Source organism: Acomys minous, assembly GCF_964271855.1.
Source record: "Acomys minous genome assembly, chromosome: 3".
NCBI classification, from domain to species: domain Eukaryota; kingdom Metazoa; phylum Chordata; class Mammalia; order Rodentia; family Muridae; genus Acomys; species Acomys minous.
In genome coordinates, this window is record NC_140485.1 from 118,177,529 (window position 1) to 118,192,626 (window position 15,098).

Genomic DNA, 15,098 nt, shown 5'->3' on the forward strand with positions numbered 1-15,098 from the left:
GCCGGGGGCCCTATCAGTCACAGGCTGCAGCCACAGGTCTGCTGGTATTTAAGTATCCTTGGCCAGTTATTAGTAAATTAAAGATGTTCCTTAAAAACTAAAAATGAAAAAGTAAGACATAGCCAAACATTCGTTGGGGGTGGGTTGGAGAGAGAGGTACGCTTCCATTTTCCATTCAGCTGGTCATCCCTCACCGCCTTCCCCCCCGACCCATGCCCGCTCCGGGGTGTGTGTTGAGGGTGGGAGAGCAATTGAAACTCCCACCCATGTGGGTGCCCACGAGTGGGCGCGCTGCTGGTTCGGGGTCTGGTGCCCTCGGTGTGGGGCGACCGCGTTGCCCTAGCCCCGGAAAGAGGGACCAACCGGACCGGGCGTGAGCCGGCGCCACCCGGGCCAAGGAGCGCGGTTTGTGCAGGAAAAGGCGCCGCCGCGGGCCCCGTGCACCCCTCCCCGGCTCGGGCTCTCCGCCCGCGCGCCGGCCCCGCCGCGCTCCGCGCCAGGAGCAGCACCGCGGCGCGAGAGGCGAATGGGAGCGGCGGCCAGGCGGGCTGCTGCTCGGGCGACCGCGGAGGCGGCGGGCAGGGCGCGTGCGCACTGCAGGGGCGCCAGATTTGGCGGGAGGGGGAGTGTCCAAAGCTCTTTGTTTGATGGCATCTGTTTACAGAGTTACACTTTAATATCAACCTGTTTCCTCCTCCTCCTTCTCCTCCTCCTCCTCCGTGACCTCCTTCTCCTCCCCTTTCTCCTGAGAAACTTCACCCCAGTGGTGCCGAGCGCCTCTGCGCAGCCGGGGAAGGACGCAGGCAAGGCGGAGGGCAGCGGGAGGCGGCAACCGGTGCGGTCCCCGGGGCTCTTGGCGGAGCCCCGGCCCGCCTCGCCATGGCCCGGAGACCCCGGCACAGGTAACGGGAAGCCTAGGCAAGCGGCCTCGGGCAAGGGCGCGTAGGGATCCAAGCATCTAGGAGCAGGTGGGAATTCCTTTCCCCGACCGTATGCGGGGCTGTCAGCCGGTACCTTGGAGGCAGAATCGGCTCTGGAGGTGGATGAATGGGAAACGCTCTGCAAGAAGCGCACGGGTACAGTGGGACGCATGCCCAGAGGCTTTTTTTCCCCAAGTTGCATGGAGATAGGTTTCTCTTTGATGGTGGTGCTGCTGCTGCTAGTGCTGCTGCTGCTGGTGGTGCTGCTGCTGGTGCTGGTGCTGCTGCTGCTGGTGCTACTCCTGGTGGTGGTGGTGGTGGGGACTCGGCACTTTTCAGCCAAGAGCAGAACGGTTCCCCCCGAGGAACCCACCAGGTGTTTGGCTTGAAGCCGCGGGTGTCGGCGAGGGAGTCGCAGCCTAATTGCTGCGTGCATTGAGATGTGTTTGGACTTGGAGTTGAAGAGCATATGGCATATATAGGGAAAGGCCGGGTTGTTTAGTGGCTGCAGGTAGTTCATTTAAATTTCATTCATTCATTATGGAGGCAAGAGAGGTGTCAGCTGACAGACAGCTGCAAAGATTTTAGGGGGGCAAAATGGGTTTGCAGATTGTTATAAACTGTTTTTTGAAGATTCGAGTACTTGCTCTGGAAGACGCTTCTATTTCTACTGCAAACACTGCACGCGCCCGCGTCGCACATGTCACCGGGACGATGGGCGCACTCATTCTCTTTCCATTTTGGCCCCACGTTGGGAAGGAGGGATCAGAAAGGGAGAGTTGGACCCGAACTGTCCGTTGTTGGCCGCCCAGGTCCTGCGGGCCCCGGGATTAGGACACGCCGGGGCTCCCAGAGAGCAACGGCTGCGGGGGTTAGCTCAGTGAAGGTCGCCTCTGGGAGCAAAGTGCTGGAGGCCAGCGGCACCCAAGCCAGCTGCTGCGCACCCGGGGCTGTGTCGCCGCCACCGCTTTCTCCTGGGCTAGACGTCCCTGTGCCCCGCGCACACGTGGACGCTGCTGAGGTAGCCGCGGTCCCAGCTCCAGCTGCCTTAGGTAGCCCGCCTCTGGCAAGGCCACGGGACGACCCAAAAAGTTCAAAATAAATAAATAAAAAGTCCGTGGTGACCAAGTCTATCCACCCGACTTCCTAGATAAATTTAATCTGTTTTTTTTTTTTTTTAACCAGCAGGGACTGGCCCTGCGGGGCGCGGGCTCTGGGAAGTAGCAGGGAGCGTGGGCGTGGGCCCTGCAGCGCACCCTCGGGCTGGGCCAGGCGGGGAGCGGCAACCGCTGGGCGTTGGAAAAAGAGGGGGTGGTGGTGAATTGGGGAGACCTTGGATCTTGGCTCCCAGTGCCTGGCTCCCGGCCTGCCACACCGGCCCAAGTGCCACCCCTTAAGACAATTCGCCTTTTGCTTTTGGGACCTAAAGCGTCTACGCCCGGGTCACCTGTTCAGCAGAAAGCTGAAACCTGCTGCAGGAGGAGGGAGTTGAGAAGGGGTGCTCCCGGGAGGCGCGGCCCGGGCTGGGTGCCTCAAGGTTTAGTCTGCACGGGGCGTGGCCGCGCAGGTTCCCTGCGGCTCCCAGGTAGCCGGGAGCGGAGGCGGCGGGGAGGGGCGGGAGCCTTGAACTTGACTCAAGGGAAGAGGGGGGGCAGGGGGGGATGGGGGGGGCGGGAAGAGAAACCCGGCTGCGGGCTCTGAGCCGTTTCTTGCTGGGCTAGCGTCAACTCGGCTGGGATTATTAACCAGGTCAGCGAAATGAGTCTGAACCCCTTTTCTAGAATCACGTAGCGGCCACAGGCACTTCCTCCCGTTGCCCTCCCTCTTCCCTACCCCCCAGCAACTCTTTTTTTTTTTTTTTCGTTTCTTTGCACAGTTTGTTTCCTTGAGAGAATGTAATATTCATAGTTGTACTGTTGTAACCACACCGGCTCTCGCAGGTGGAGGAGTGGAGAGCATCTAGCCTGAAATCAGCCTTTGAAAGTCCTTTGACTGTTGGGTCCGAGATCTTGTCAGAGCAGATAAAGAAAAAGTTATTTCAGGTCCTTGGTCGAAATTAATCATGCTGCTGAGCCGACCAGGTCATTTTAGAGCAAGGAGGCTTGCAAAGCTAGAAAGCGAGCCCCGCGCCAAAGCTGCTGACGGCAAGCAGCCCCGGACTCTCCCTGCTGCCTCTAATAGCCCTTCAGGATCTGCAAGAATCACACCCTACTTTTCACCCCCCCAAGACTTTTTGGCTTTGCACATCTGCTCAGTGCTTGCTTTTGAAGAGGCACAGAAGGCAGTGGAGGCATGCGCTCTGGAAAGTACCTCATAAGTGGAATCCACGCCCTAATGTGTAAGACAGTATCCACGAGAGGGAGGGAGATTAGTCCAAATCAAGCTACTGGCTGCAAGCTGAACGGGGGTTGGCAGAGCTTTGCTGATCCTGGTCCTGTGTGAGCCCAGTTCACCCTCAGCTGACTGTCGACTGCCCTCTGTGGGCGACTGCGTTGCTTGTTTTTAAATTAAGTTTTGACTAGAGAAAAAGCTTGGAGAATTCCCACAGTTCTGAAAGGGACATCTCCGGATCTCCACAGACCTAAAAGGCTAATCTAAGGAGAGTTAAATCTGCAGCTCCACTCTCAGAGCCCGCTGGCTTTCTTGGTATCCCTGATGCCTCTTCACAAAGGGCTGTTCTTTCGGAAAGCTTCCCGAGTGCCTTAGTAAAACGAGAATTTTCACCCTAAGACAGTTCCAGGCTCATAACTTACTTACTTACTTTCTTTCTTTCTTTTTTTCTTTCTCCTCCTCCTCCTCCTTTTTTCTTCTTCTTAATACTGTTTTATATTCGGGAGAAATTTGTAAATACTATTGCTCAGAAGTTGACGGCCTCCTGTTTGCTGCAGGAAACAAACCTATTTCAAAGGATTGACACTTAGTGGGGAAAAAATTTTTTGCACATCATGGATACAGTTTAGTGATGTGTGTGTGTGTGTGTGTGTGTGTGTGTGTGTGTGTGTGTGTGTGTGTGTGTGTATGTGGTGTTACTTTAAGGTTAGATTACATCCTGTCACCATGCAGCCCAAACATCTTACTGTTCAAAATAATAGTTTTAAATGATGACAACCGCAACTCAGGAATTCGGTAAACACTTTTGTTTAATTTGTAGGGGGCTGGAAATATACATATATTTTATATATAATACATATATAAATGTATATATAGCTTAGTTCTGAAAGACAAATCCTATTATGAATGTCAGTTTGCTCTTTAAAATAATTTTCATTATTATGTTGTCTTATCATTTTGTTGGTCTGGGTTTGATGGGTTTTTCAATTTTACAATGGTGAATTTCAGTGAAGTTGTTAAGTGTATAATTTTTCATATCTTAGGTTTTATAGAGAATGATAACAAATTATACTGCAAAATTACACTGTTCAGTGCATGATTGATGTTTGGAGCTATTTCAGCCATCACCAAAATTCACAGTGTTACTCAACTCTGTAAAAGAAAAGGCTGTTTTGAAAACAGTAATTTTTTTTAACCTGTAGATTTCATCTGGGGGAACCCCTTGGTTTTTAATTAGGTGCATTGTAAGGTATTTTAGACACCATTCAGTCAGAGACAGAGAAAACAAGAGTAGGTAAGAGTCTGAGTACTTGGTGCTATGCTAAGGTGGTTACTCTGGGAACAGCACTGTAAACATAGCCACAGGTCTGCTCAGCCAGACCTTGCGTCTTCAATGATTTCATACTTATGTTAATCACAAAACAGTTCCATGGCTGCATCCTTTCCCCGGTCCTAAAACCCTTCCAGCTTAGTTTTTTTTTCTTTTCCTAGTATTATGGTCTTTAAGGGATGTTCACAATTATGCTTTTGAATGTATTCTGTCTTTTTTTTTTTTTTTAAGCTACCAGCACTATTAGGGCATAATTGACTGGTTCGTTGTGTTTAGGAACTATTCAAATGATTTGACATATGCCAAAGAATTTGCGTACATACTTATGTAAAGGACATGGGCGACATGGGCTCTTGTTCCTTATATTGTCCTGAACATGGAATTTAAACGTAAGCGCCCATTGGTTTGGGAGCTTGCCAGCTGTGTAACTTGTCCCTGGTCTAACAGTCACAGCAGGTTCAAACATGCATGAGCAGGAGAAAGTGCCAGCTCTGCTGGTGTCTCTGTGGATACAGGCACAGCAGCACCAGTTTACAAACACCACAGCAACAGAACGAAGGGAAACGACCTCATTGCGCACGCTTGCCAAGTTTTGTCTTTGTAGACTTTTTAACAGCGAGCTCTGGGGAGCTTTGCGTGGGTTTCATGACCCAGGAGTTGAGACCCCGTGCATGCAGCCCATGTCTGTCCACTCTTATTTCTGCAGCATATACAGTAGCGATGAGGATGACGATGACGTTGAGATGTGTGACCATGACTATGATGGGCTGCTTCCCAAATCTGGAAAGCGTCACTTAGGGAAAACCAGGTGGACAAGGGAAGAGGTAATTAGCCTTTTTTTTTTTAATCAAAACATAGAAAAAAATGTAGAGTGTAATTGGTGAAAACTGAAATTATAGCTAAGCTACGTGTGCTCATCTGAAGACTCTTGTACAAGAGTTTTTCTTGGCATGCTGTGCAGAATGGTCACCCCTCACGTCTCCCAATATGTTTACTCTGCCTTCTGTTCCCAAACTGGTCTTTTTTTTTTTTCTAATGTCCTCTCCTTTTCCCTTCTTCACCTGTCTGTTTCTCACTCTTACACTTGTTCACTGTATTTTAACACATTGCCTCTTTTGTACAACTATTACTGGTTGCCATCTCTAAGGCTGGATGCACCCGCCTGTGTTCCCATGACACTGTGTGCGTGCTTGGCTTTGATGGTGTTGTTCTATGCATGTATAGGAGCTGATAGAACCCACTGCCTGAGACGGTTTACTGTCTTCTATGCTCTGGCACATTAGGTCATTCATAAACTCTGAGCACACTGATACAAATCCTTAATGACTTTACTGCATCAAGCACTCCTTCAAGTTAAATATGTCAAATATCTTCTGCTTTCATATAAAGAAGGTAGAACCAATGGGACGTTGTCTTCCTCATAGTCTTATCATTTTCCGGCTTGAATTGACAACTAAGTTTAACATAGGAATTTATTTTCCCCCACTCAGTAGAAGTGTCAACAGTTACCATCTATTAAACAGTAACACAAGCCAGGCTTTACTGTTTTACATAATGGTATTGTGTAATATCCAGATAACCGTGTTGATATTTATTGCTATTCCTATTTTATAGATGATAGTATGAGGCTGTTTATGTAACTGCTCAACAGCTGTGGCAAAGTAAAAGAGCTTTAGTGTGCGTGTAAATAAACCTATGCCCAGAGCAGTACATTACATTGACTTTCTTTGAGTGGTTCTGAAAGCTTTTTTTTGGGGGGGGGTCTGGATTGGATTATGAAGGTGGTTCCTTTGATCATTATAACTTGGTCAGAGCTAGTGAATAAACAACTGATTGCCTTTAAATGCCTTAGGATGAAAAGCTGAAGAAGCTAGTGGAGCAGAATGGAACGGATGACTGGAAAGTGATTGCCAATTACCTGCCGGTAAGTTAGACACTGTCTCTTTTTGAGAATGAAAAACCTCTGTATTTAAAGGGGAGTTCTCAGAACGTTTATTAAAATACCAATTTGCTCATGTAAAGGGGAAAGGCCCATCCATAATTTTTATTTCTGACTGCACCACATATAATTGAGGTTTCTAGATATACTATTAAGAGATTTTGATTTTTTTTTCAGCAATTGCTTCTTGTTTCATTTTAATTTATCCCGATAACAAAAGTTAGTGTTCTGATAGGTTGTTACAGGGTAGAGCTTTAAACTTAGTATCTTCTCTAAGTTAGCTTCTAAGTTCCCATTTTCATCAGCAACCATAGTTTTTGGTATATGTGTTTACTTTTGACTGTACCCTCCCAGCCTCCATCTAAATGATGGGCTGAGAGCCTAGTGTTCCTTTACACACCTTCTCCTCCACCTCATTCCTACAGTCTGGTCACAGGGTGGCCACCCTGCCCGCTCTATCACAGAGGCTTCCTACCTTTTCACTGTTTTTAATCAGATCCAAACACTATTAGCTGAGGGAGCTCCCTAAACTGGAGCTGTTCCTAACTGATGTGCTTGCTTGAGTGTCTGAGTCTGGGGACTTTTGTATCCATCACCACATTCAAACAAACAAACAAACCCACAACAACAACAATTAAACAAATAAAACCCCCACCAGTGGCAACATCAGGCACAGGCACAGAGGCACTCTCTCTCTCCCTTTCCTTCTCTCTCTCTCTCTCTCTCTCTCTCTCTCTCTCTCTCTCTCTCTCTATCTGGTCTCAACTTATAGCGCCACTGCCCTCTCTCTCCACTACCCACCCGGTTTCCTACTTCCTCCCCACGAGCAGGTTTGCTTGCGTTCATTTCTGCTTTTTCTCTTCTGGGCTTTTCTTCCTGGTGATTTCATCTCCTAGAATGTTCTCTTCTGCTCCTCCAGTTAGAAGTTCTGAGCACCCTCCAAAGGCCATGCAAAGACCCCCTGCATGCCTGGCTCACCATAAGGGTCCTTTCTTTCCTTATCCCGGCAGCACTTTGCTTAGGCCTCTTCTGTAGATCAGTTCTGCCTTCTGTGATGATGAATTACATGCTCACCTTCTCCTCCTTCTAAGATTATAAGGCCTTAGAAAGCGAGAACCTTTTATTGACTTTTGTGCTCCTGAGCTAAGTTGCTTGAATGGGAGGCACTGTAGTTCCTCGGAATGGGTTTTCCCTGAAGCCTGGCAATGTGGAATCTCTAACTCACGTCTTAAGCCACAGAGGTACAAACCACAAATTGAGATTAAGGTTAAGCCACGTTGGCATACATACATGTGTGTAATATGATGCTCCGCCTAGTCATGTGACAGAACTGTTCCCTTCCGGAGGCCCAGATGCCAATCTTAGATGCAATTTGGGTAATATTCTCTGGTCTGTAAGCAGTGTGGGAGAGGTGAGCGCTCTCTACAAGCCTCTGACTGTTCCTGGGTGCTGTCTCTATGTATTGTGCACATGTACTTTATACTTAACAAACGGCTTTTGTGTTCCACATCTCATCCTTGTGACGGTGCACACTTTATCTAGAACCGGACGGACGTGCAGTGCCAACACCGATGGCAGAAAGTGCTAAACCCTGAACTCATCAAGGGTCCCTGGACCAAAGAAGAAGATCAGAGAGTAAGTTCTGTCTCCATCGATGTGTGGATCGTAGTTAAAAATGTTACTAAAACGTATTTCTCACCCCAAGGAAGCGAGTCAGATGTACAAAAGGGAAGTAAAGGGCTCACTCCCATATGTCCAGTGCATGAAAGCAGATTTTTTTTCCTTCCGTTCTCTAAAAATCTTGTAACATTGAGGCTTGATGACACTGACTCTTTCCGTAACATTAAAACACAGATTGTTTTTGTGTTTATCTGAAGGTGATAGAGCTTGTACAGAAATACGGCCCGAAACGTTGGTCTGTTATTGCCAAGCACTTAAAAGGGAGGATTGGAAAACAATGTAGGGAGAGGTGGCATAACCACTTGAATCCAGAAGTTAAGAAAACCTCCTGGACAGAAGAGGAAGACAGAATTATTTACCAGGCACACAAGAGACTGGGGAACAGATGGGCAGAAATCGCAAAGCTGCTGCCTGGACGGTAATACTTTGTTTAAAAACATATTGATTTGGAGGAATGAGAGGGTGATCATTAAAACATTTTATGTGTGTGACTGAATTACATCTTACCAACTATAAGCATTTTGTCAGATAAACCAGAACCATCAGATGTTTAGAAGTGAACGGGATCTTGGAGTTTGTTTCATTGGACACTGTTCATGTCACCTCAGTGGTGAGCCTTAGGCCAAGCCTTTTAACTTTCCCGAACCTTCACTTCTCCTTTTGCAAAATAGCTAATAATGTATTTCACGAGCTAATGTTAGGGTCAAGTAAAATGAATGTCAAAGCTTTTTGTAAGCTGAAGAACTGTTAAGTGCCTGGAAGAAAAGCAAAGACGCATAGACGGGTGTTTGGTCTGAGTGCAGCCAGCCAGTTCAGTGACCCTCTGTCATCCTGGTCACTCCTCCACTCTAGTATTTTCCATTTCCCTAACACCTACAGTCACCTCATTTCATCATTTGGTTACTAGTTTTTTTTGTTTTGTTTTTTGTTTCCTGTGACTAAAAAAGGACTACATGTATAGAGTTACCATGCCTACTTCAGGTTTTAACTAATTTCAGGGTGACGTCGTCGTTTTACTGAGCAGGTCAGGGAAATGACCACTTTGTGAAGGATAATTATGAAAGTTCACCTTTGACCTATACTCTAGGTTTAATTACTATTTCTATAATTTTTTTATCTATTTTGAGAAATACTTTTACTATAAATTTTAAAATAAAAAAATATGAATTTTTTTTTTGAGCTTTTTAGCCCCAAAGTAGGGGAAGGATTGTTTGTTTCAGAGCTGGCTCTGTGTTGCAGCAATGCATCTCCACCCCTGTGGCTTGAGAGCTGTGAGGAGTCATGGATCTGGTCAAAGGAGGTGTTTCCTTCCATGTGGCCTTAGAGCATACACTGTAGGCTTTCCTAAAACTAAAGGGGTAACAGAACTTCCTCTTTTGCTAATACACATTTCCCCACCCCCATGGAAATAGTAAAAATGTTTTTACTTGAATGTCCTTTTTTTCCCCCTCTTATTGTTTTGTTTTGTTTTTTGAGCTAAACAACTTGTCCTGAGAATGAAGTTTTAGAAAACAACAAAACAAAACAAAAAATGCCTTGCAGTTTGAAACTATACCAGGAAGTCAAATGTGGTAGCACATGCCTGTAATCCCAGTATTCAAGAGGTAGAGGCAGAAAGATCTATAATTCAAGGCCAGCCAGAATACTACCTTCTCTCAGGAGAACAGCCCCTACTCATCCCAAAAGAAAGAAAGTCCACTTGGAGTAGCATCTTTCATTTGGGACCCTACTGGGCGTGGTGGAGAGTGCTGATGCCGACCTCCACCCCCACGCCCACACCCCTCTCTGTCTGGTTATAAGAATCAGAGTAGTTTCCAAGCGGCAGGAGGGATTTTTGACTCAGACTTTGTACATGGAGTTTATGGGAGGTAGACAGTGGATACTGAGGCTTTGTCACTGATGTGTCCATATTTGCTAAGTCCCTAGTATGGCAAGTCGACCCTGCTAAGCCACAATGTAAGGGCTTTATTTTGGTTGTTTTGTTTTGTTTTGTTTTGCTTTGGAGACAGGGTTTCTCTGTGTAGCCTTGGCTGTCCTGGACTCGCTTTGTAGACTAGGCTGGCCTCGAGCTCACAGGGACCGTCAGGGCTTTATAACAGCTGGGACTATGTGATATTAAAGTCCAGTAGCACATTAATGGTGAGAACCCAGAGAAGGGTTATTATATTGAAATATGCCAGGAGTCAAAAATGCTTAAAAAGAAAACAAAAATTCACAGGAAACTCAATACATCCCTATCACATTAGTAAGAGAAGTCTATGAATTTTCAATTAGGGAGCAAGGTAAAACAGAGCAAGACAATTAAAAGAAGAAAATAAAGCTGGGCATGGTGGTGCACGCCTGTAATCCCAGCACTCAGGGAGGCAGAGGCAGGTGGATCACTTTTGTGGCCCACCTGGTCTACAAAGTGAGTCCAAGACAGCCAAGACTACAGAGAAACCCGGTCTTGAAAAACAGAGAGAAAAAATAAAAGAAAGAAAGAAAGAAAGAAAGAAAGAAAGAAAGAAAGAAAGAAAAACAGAGACAGACAGAGAAAGACTGGGGTGGGGGGGAATGAGGGAGAAACAGTTAGTGGGACCATAGTAAAGATTTCTTTTAGACAGTTTTCCGTCAGTTGACTGTGATCTGAATTAAAATTTTTATAAAGTTTGGCTCCGGTCCGTTTCTACACAGGACTGACAATGCTATCAAGAACCACTGGAATTCCACCATGCGTCGCAAGGTGGAACAAGAAGGCTACCTGCAGGAGCCTTCAAAAGCCACCCAGCCACCGGTGGCCACTGGCTTCCAGAAGAACAGTCATCTGATGGGCTTTGCTCACGCCCCAGCTTCATCTCAGCCCCCGGTGAACAGTGACTACCCCTATTACCACATTTCCGAAGCACAAAACGTAAGCCGTTCCTGAGAACGTGGGGGAGGCGGGGCGGGGAGATGGTCACGTCACTCTGGGGCATACAGATACTTTACAGGTGTGTGATTTGCATAGAAAGCATAGGAGCACGGTCATGCGACGGGTGGTCCTCAGCTAGACGCACTGGCGGGCGTAGGAGAAGACACACTTGAGTCTGACTTATGTTTCTGGAAACGAGAAGTCGTTTCTCCTGGTATCACAGCTCACAGAAGTAGCGCTGGCTAGATTCGAACTCGCTGTTCCACATCTGGTTTAAAGTTAGCTTTTGAATGTAACTGTCCTCCGGATATTGCTGAGCCTTAAGAATGGGTGAAGGAAGGCAGGAGAGCGGTGCGCTAGGTTTCCTTTCCAAACTGCATGCAATATTACGTTTAACATCATAAAGAGGAGATGGCTAAACTCTGAAACAAAAAGTGAGGGTACAAGGTCAACTCTGGGAACTCTGGCTAACAGAAGTGTAATCATTTACACACCCAGTCGGTGCTTGATTTCACACTTGGAGTCAAGGACAGTACTTTACACTGGTCCGGTGATGTCTCCCTTTCTCCTCGTTTGGGCTGGTATCGTTCCTTCCTCATTTCTAGACACTCATATCCAGGCAACGAAATCTTTTATGACACAAGGCAGCGAAGGCTAAAGAGGAGAATATCAAGAAATGCCTGCCACAGAACTGATGAGTTTTAAAAAAAAAAAACAACAACAAAAGACAAAACTCACCCAAGAATTACAAAGATCGTATGCAAATGTTATGCAAAGCATATTCATGAGTAGTTTTTACTTGGCTCTGTCTGTTTCTTAGATTTGACTACAGAGTTTCCAGAAAGGTCTCTGGTGAATGAATTATCATACAAGCTTCTGTGTTTTTTTTTTTTTATTAAAACTGAACATTCATCTAAGAAAAGTATCCCTCGTGACAAAACAGCTAGTGGTGTGATTGTCACAACTTCTTCCACACATCCTAAACAGTCTTCCCTCTGTTCTCTTCTATGGTTGGGGATGCTTTCCGTTGGGACTGACAGACCCTTTGCGCCTCTTTCCCTATGTTTCTCGAGCTATTTAACTGTTTTTACGCTTAAGTCTGGCTAAATTTCAAGTTAGAGAAGTTTCATCATGGTTTTTTAATCACTCAATGAATTTTGTCAACAAAGTATACCTCCCCCCTCGGTCCCAGAACAGAACCTGAGGGAGCCAAGCCCCCTGAAACCCTTGTTAAGCATGAAAGACTTAGCGCTAACTCCGTTTTGCTTTTCTGTCTAGATCTCCGGCCACGTTCCATATCCTGTAGCGTTGCATGTAAATATCGTCAATGTTCCTCAGCCAGCTGCTGCAGCGATCCAGGTAAGGAGAAGGTCTGACGGGCAGACCCTTTAGCTTAGCGAGGGCGCTGCTTTTCAAGGGTACTTTATTTCTTCCACGTAAACACATATTTTTACAACGTGTGATAGCAAGAAAATCCAACAGCGTAGAAGACCTACTTTGGGCCAGCCATTTACCAGTGGTGGCTTCTGGAATTTTCTGATGCGCCCACGAGCATGTGCTCTTGCCCTCTGCTTTTCCTCTTGTTGCCTTAACTCCCCTATGACGTTGAGTGGTGAATTCTGTTGGGGTGGTCCCTTGTGGGTGCTCTCTGGGCTGTGTCAGGCACCTCCTCGCTCAGGCCTTGTCTTTCCCTGCTTTACTTGTAACTCTAGAGACACTATAATGATGAAGACCCTGAGAAGGAAAAGCGAATAAAGGAACTAGAGTTGCTTCTGATGTCAACCGAGAATGAGCTCAAAGGACAGCAGGCATCACCAGTAAGACCGTTACCCTGCGTTGGGCAGCTTTGCCTCAGTACCCTTCTCTGTCTGTCTCTCTTTGCCTCAACACTGTATCATCCAAGCTTTGGGTATCCACTAACAGTGCTCAAACACCAGAAGGTGCCATTGGTAAAAGTCGACTGGTCCCAGAATGTCCATGAAGTGAACCGGAAGTAGCTGTTTTATAATAGGACCACAGTACCCACTAGTGACTGCCAGGATCTACCTTTTAACAAAGTGCCCATTTGTTTTTATGTATTTATGTATCTTACAGTCTCAAATCCCATTTGAAGCATATTTACATAATTGTTTTTAAAAGGGGATATATGCAAATATCTTTAAATGTTTGCTATTATCTTTTGCTTGCATGTGTGAAGGCTGTGTGGGCCATTCCTATTAGTAGTAATAGTGTGTTTGTGTACACGCACACATATTCCCAAAGATGTATGCAGATGTGCATACAGAGGGGTGTGTGCACACATACATATTCCCAAAGATATGTGCAGATGTGCATGCAGGTGTGTGTGCACACCTGTGTGCAGGCCAGGGGTTGACATTAAGTGTCTTCCTTGACCGACTTCCACATTAAAATTTTAATTGTACTTGTGTCTGCATGTGCACAGATGCTTGTGTGCACTCTTGCAGGTAAAAGGACAACTTTCTGGAACCAATTATTTCCCTCTATGGGCTCGAGGGATCAAACTTTTTTTTTTTTTAACTGCCTAGCCTTGCTGGCCAACTACCTTATATTTGGAGACAGGGTCACATGGAACCAGGAGCTTGGCCATTTGGCTAGGCTTACTGGCCAGTGAGCTCAGAGGTCTGCCTGTGTCTACCCCTCCAACGCTGGGGTTAGGCTTGAACTGCTCTGGGTGCTTGGGGACCAAACTCAGGTTCTTATGTTTACATGGCGGTCACCTTCCAGGCTGAGACATCGCCTACCCCCTTCTTTTTTTTTTTTTTTTTTTGTACTGACAATTGACCCTATGGCTTCACACATACTACATAGCATGCTGTCCCCAAGCTGCAGTCCTAGCCCTTGTGTGAACCATTTCTGAATTCTTGATTGGGCAGCAAACTGGGAAAGCAGCTTACCCCTTGGATCATTGGGAGTTTACCCAAAAAGTGAGTTAGGAGAAAAGTGATACCCAATAGAGATTCTTCAGGTGAAATTTTACACCCTCCCCCTTTTTAAAAATAAAATAAAATAGTGTGCATGTACTAGTTCAACCACTTTTGAACTTTAGTTACTATTTTGCAATTTCTCCTCTTGCATGGTCATGCTGTAAGGGGACTTCTGTTAACTTGATCCACTTTCCTAACCACATATTCTCTGTAGCCCCCACCTTGCATTAGTACAACATGTGGCATTAAAAAAAAAAAACCTAGAAGCAACAGGATACACATGTGCTGATAAAAAGCAGCTCTTGGGACTATCTCACATCACGGCAAACACACATAGGTGGCAAACTAAACTCAAAGGGATTTCTAAGCCATGTAAGGCTTCTCATATTTTAGAGCAGTCCCCAAGGTTTAACATTTGACTCAAATCATAGTGACTGTAGCAATCCTGTAGGTATAAATTGGAGAGCTATTGCAAAGCAGGCGAAAGGAAACATCTTGACAACTGTCTGCCAGGCCTGAGTCCTGGGTGAAGCAACTCCTTTTTATCTTGCCGCCAAGCGCATCTGATGCCTTGTGCAACACAGTTGCTAAGTTTCTTCTTCCTTTCTTCTCCCCCATCCTTATTTCTACACAACCCCCCTCCCTCAGACACAGAACCAGACTTGCAGCTATCCAGGGTGGCACAGCACCTCTGGTGTGGACCAGAGCCGACCTCTTGGAGACAGTGCACCTGGGTCCTGTTTGGGAGACCATCACGCCACGCCTTCTCTGCCTGCGGACCCTGGCTCTCTACCTGAGGAAAGCGCCTCGCCCGCAAGGTGCATGATCGTCCATCAGGGAACCATTCTGGACAATGTTAAGAACCTCTTAGAATTTGCAGAAACACTCCAATTTATAGACTCTGTAAGTAGATCTGCTAAGACACCGGTCATGGTTTTAGAAGAGGAATTGAGAACTGATGCCGTAAATCATTGCCATGTTCCTTATAGCAAAAAAACCGATTCGGACCTACATTCCTGTGAAGTGTTGGTGACTCCGCTTCTCTTAGTGGTCTGGTTTTGTA

The 15,098-nt window shown here is 46.3% G+C and overlaps 1 protein-coding gene across 2 annotated transcripts in view; it reads left to right on the plus strand.

Annotated features, from left to right (window-relative positions):
• Window positions 1-658: 658 nt before the first annotated feature.
• The window catches only part of MYB (MYB proto-oncogene, transcription factor), a 34,640-nt gene continuing 20,200 nt past the window's right edge, over window positions 659-15,098 (plus strand). Inside the window, exons 1-9 of one of the 2 annotated variants that reach the window (XM_084777567.1) lie at window positions 659-902; window positions 5,288-5,405; window positions 6,434-6,505; window positions 8,063-8,155; window positions 8,398-8,618; window positions 10,874-11,090; window positions 12,369-12,449; window positions 12,803-12,907; window positions 14,684-14,938. In XM_084777567.1, coding sequence (XP_084633693.1) covers window positions 880-902; window positions 5,288-5,405; window positions 6,434-6,505; window positions 8,063-8,155; window positions 8,398-8,618; window positions 10,874-11,090; window positions 12,369-12,449; window positions 12,803-12,907; window positions 14,684-14,938 — 1,185 coding nt within the window. In that variant the 5' untranslated portion in view covers window positions 659-879. The remainder of the gene's footprint in view (window positions 903-5,287; window positions 5,406-6,433; window positions 6,506-8,062; window positions 8,156-8,397; window positions 8,619-10,873; window positions 11,091-12,368; window positions 12,450-12,802; window positions 12,908-14,683; window positions 14,939-15,098) is intronic. The other variant, XM_084777568.1, reaches the window with a different exon arrangement.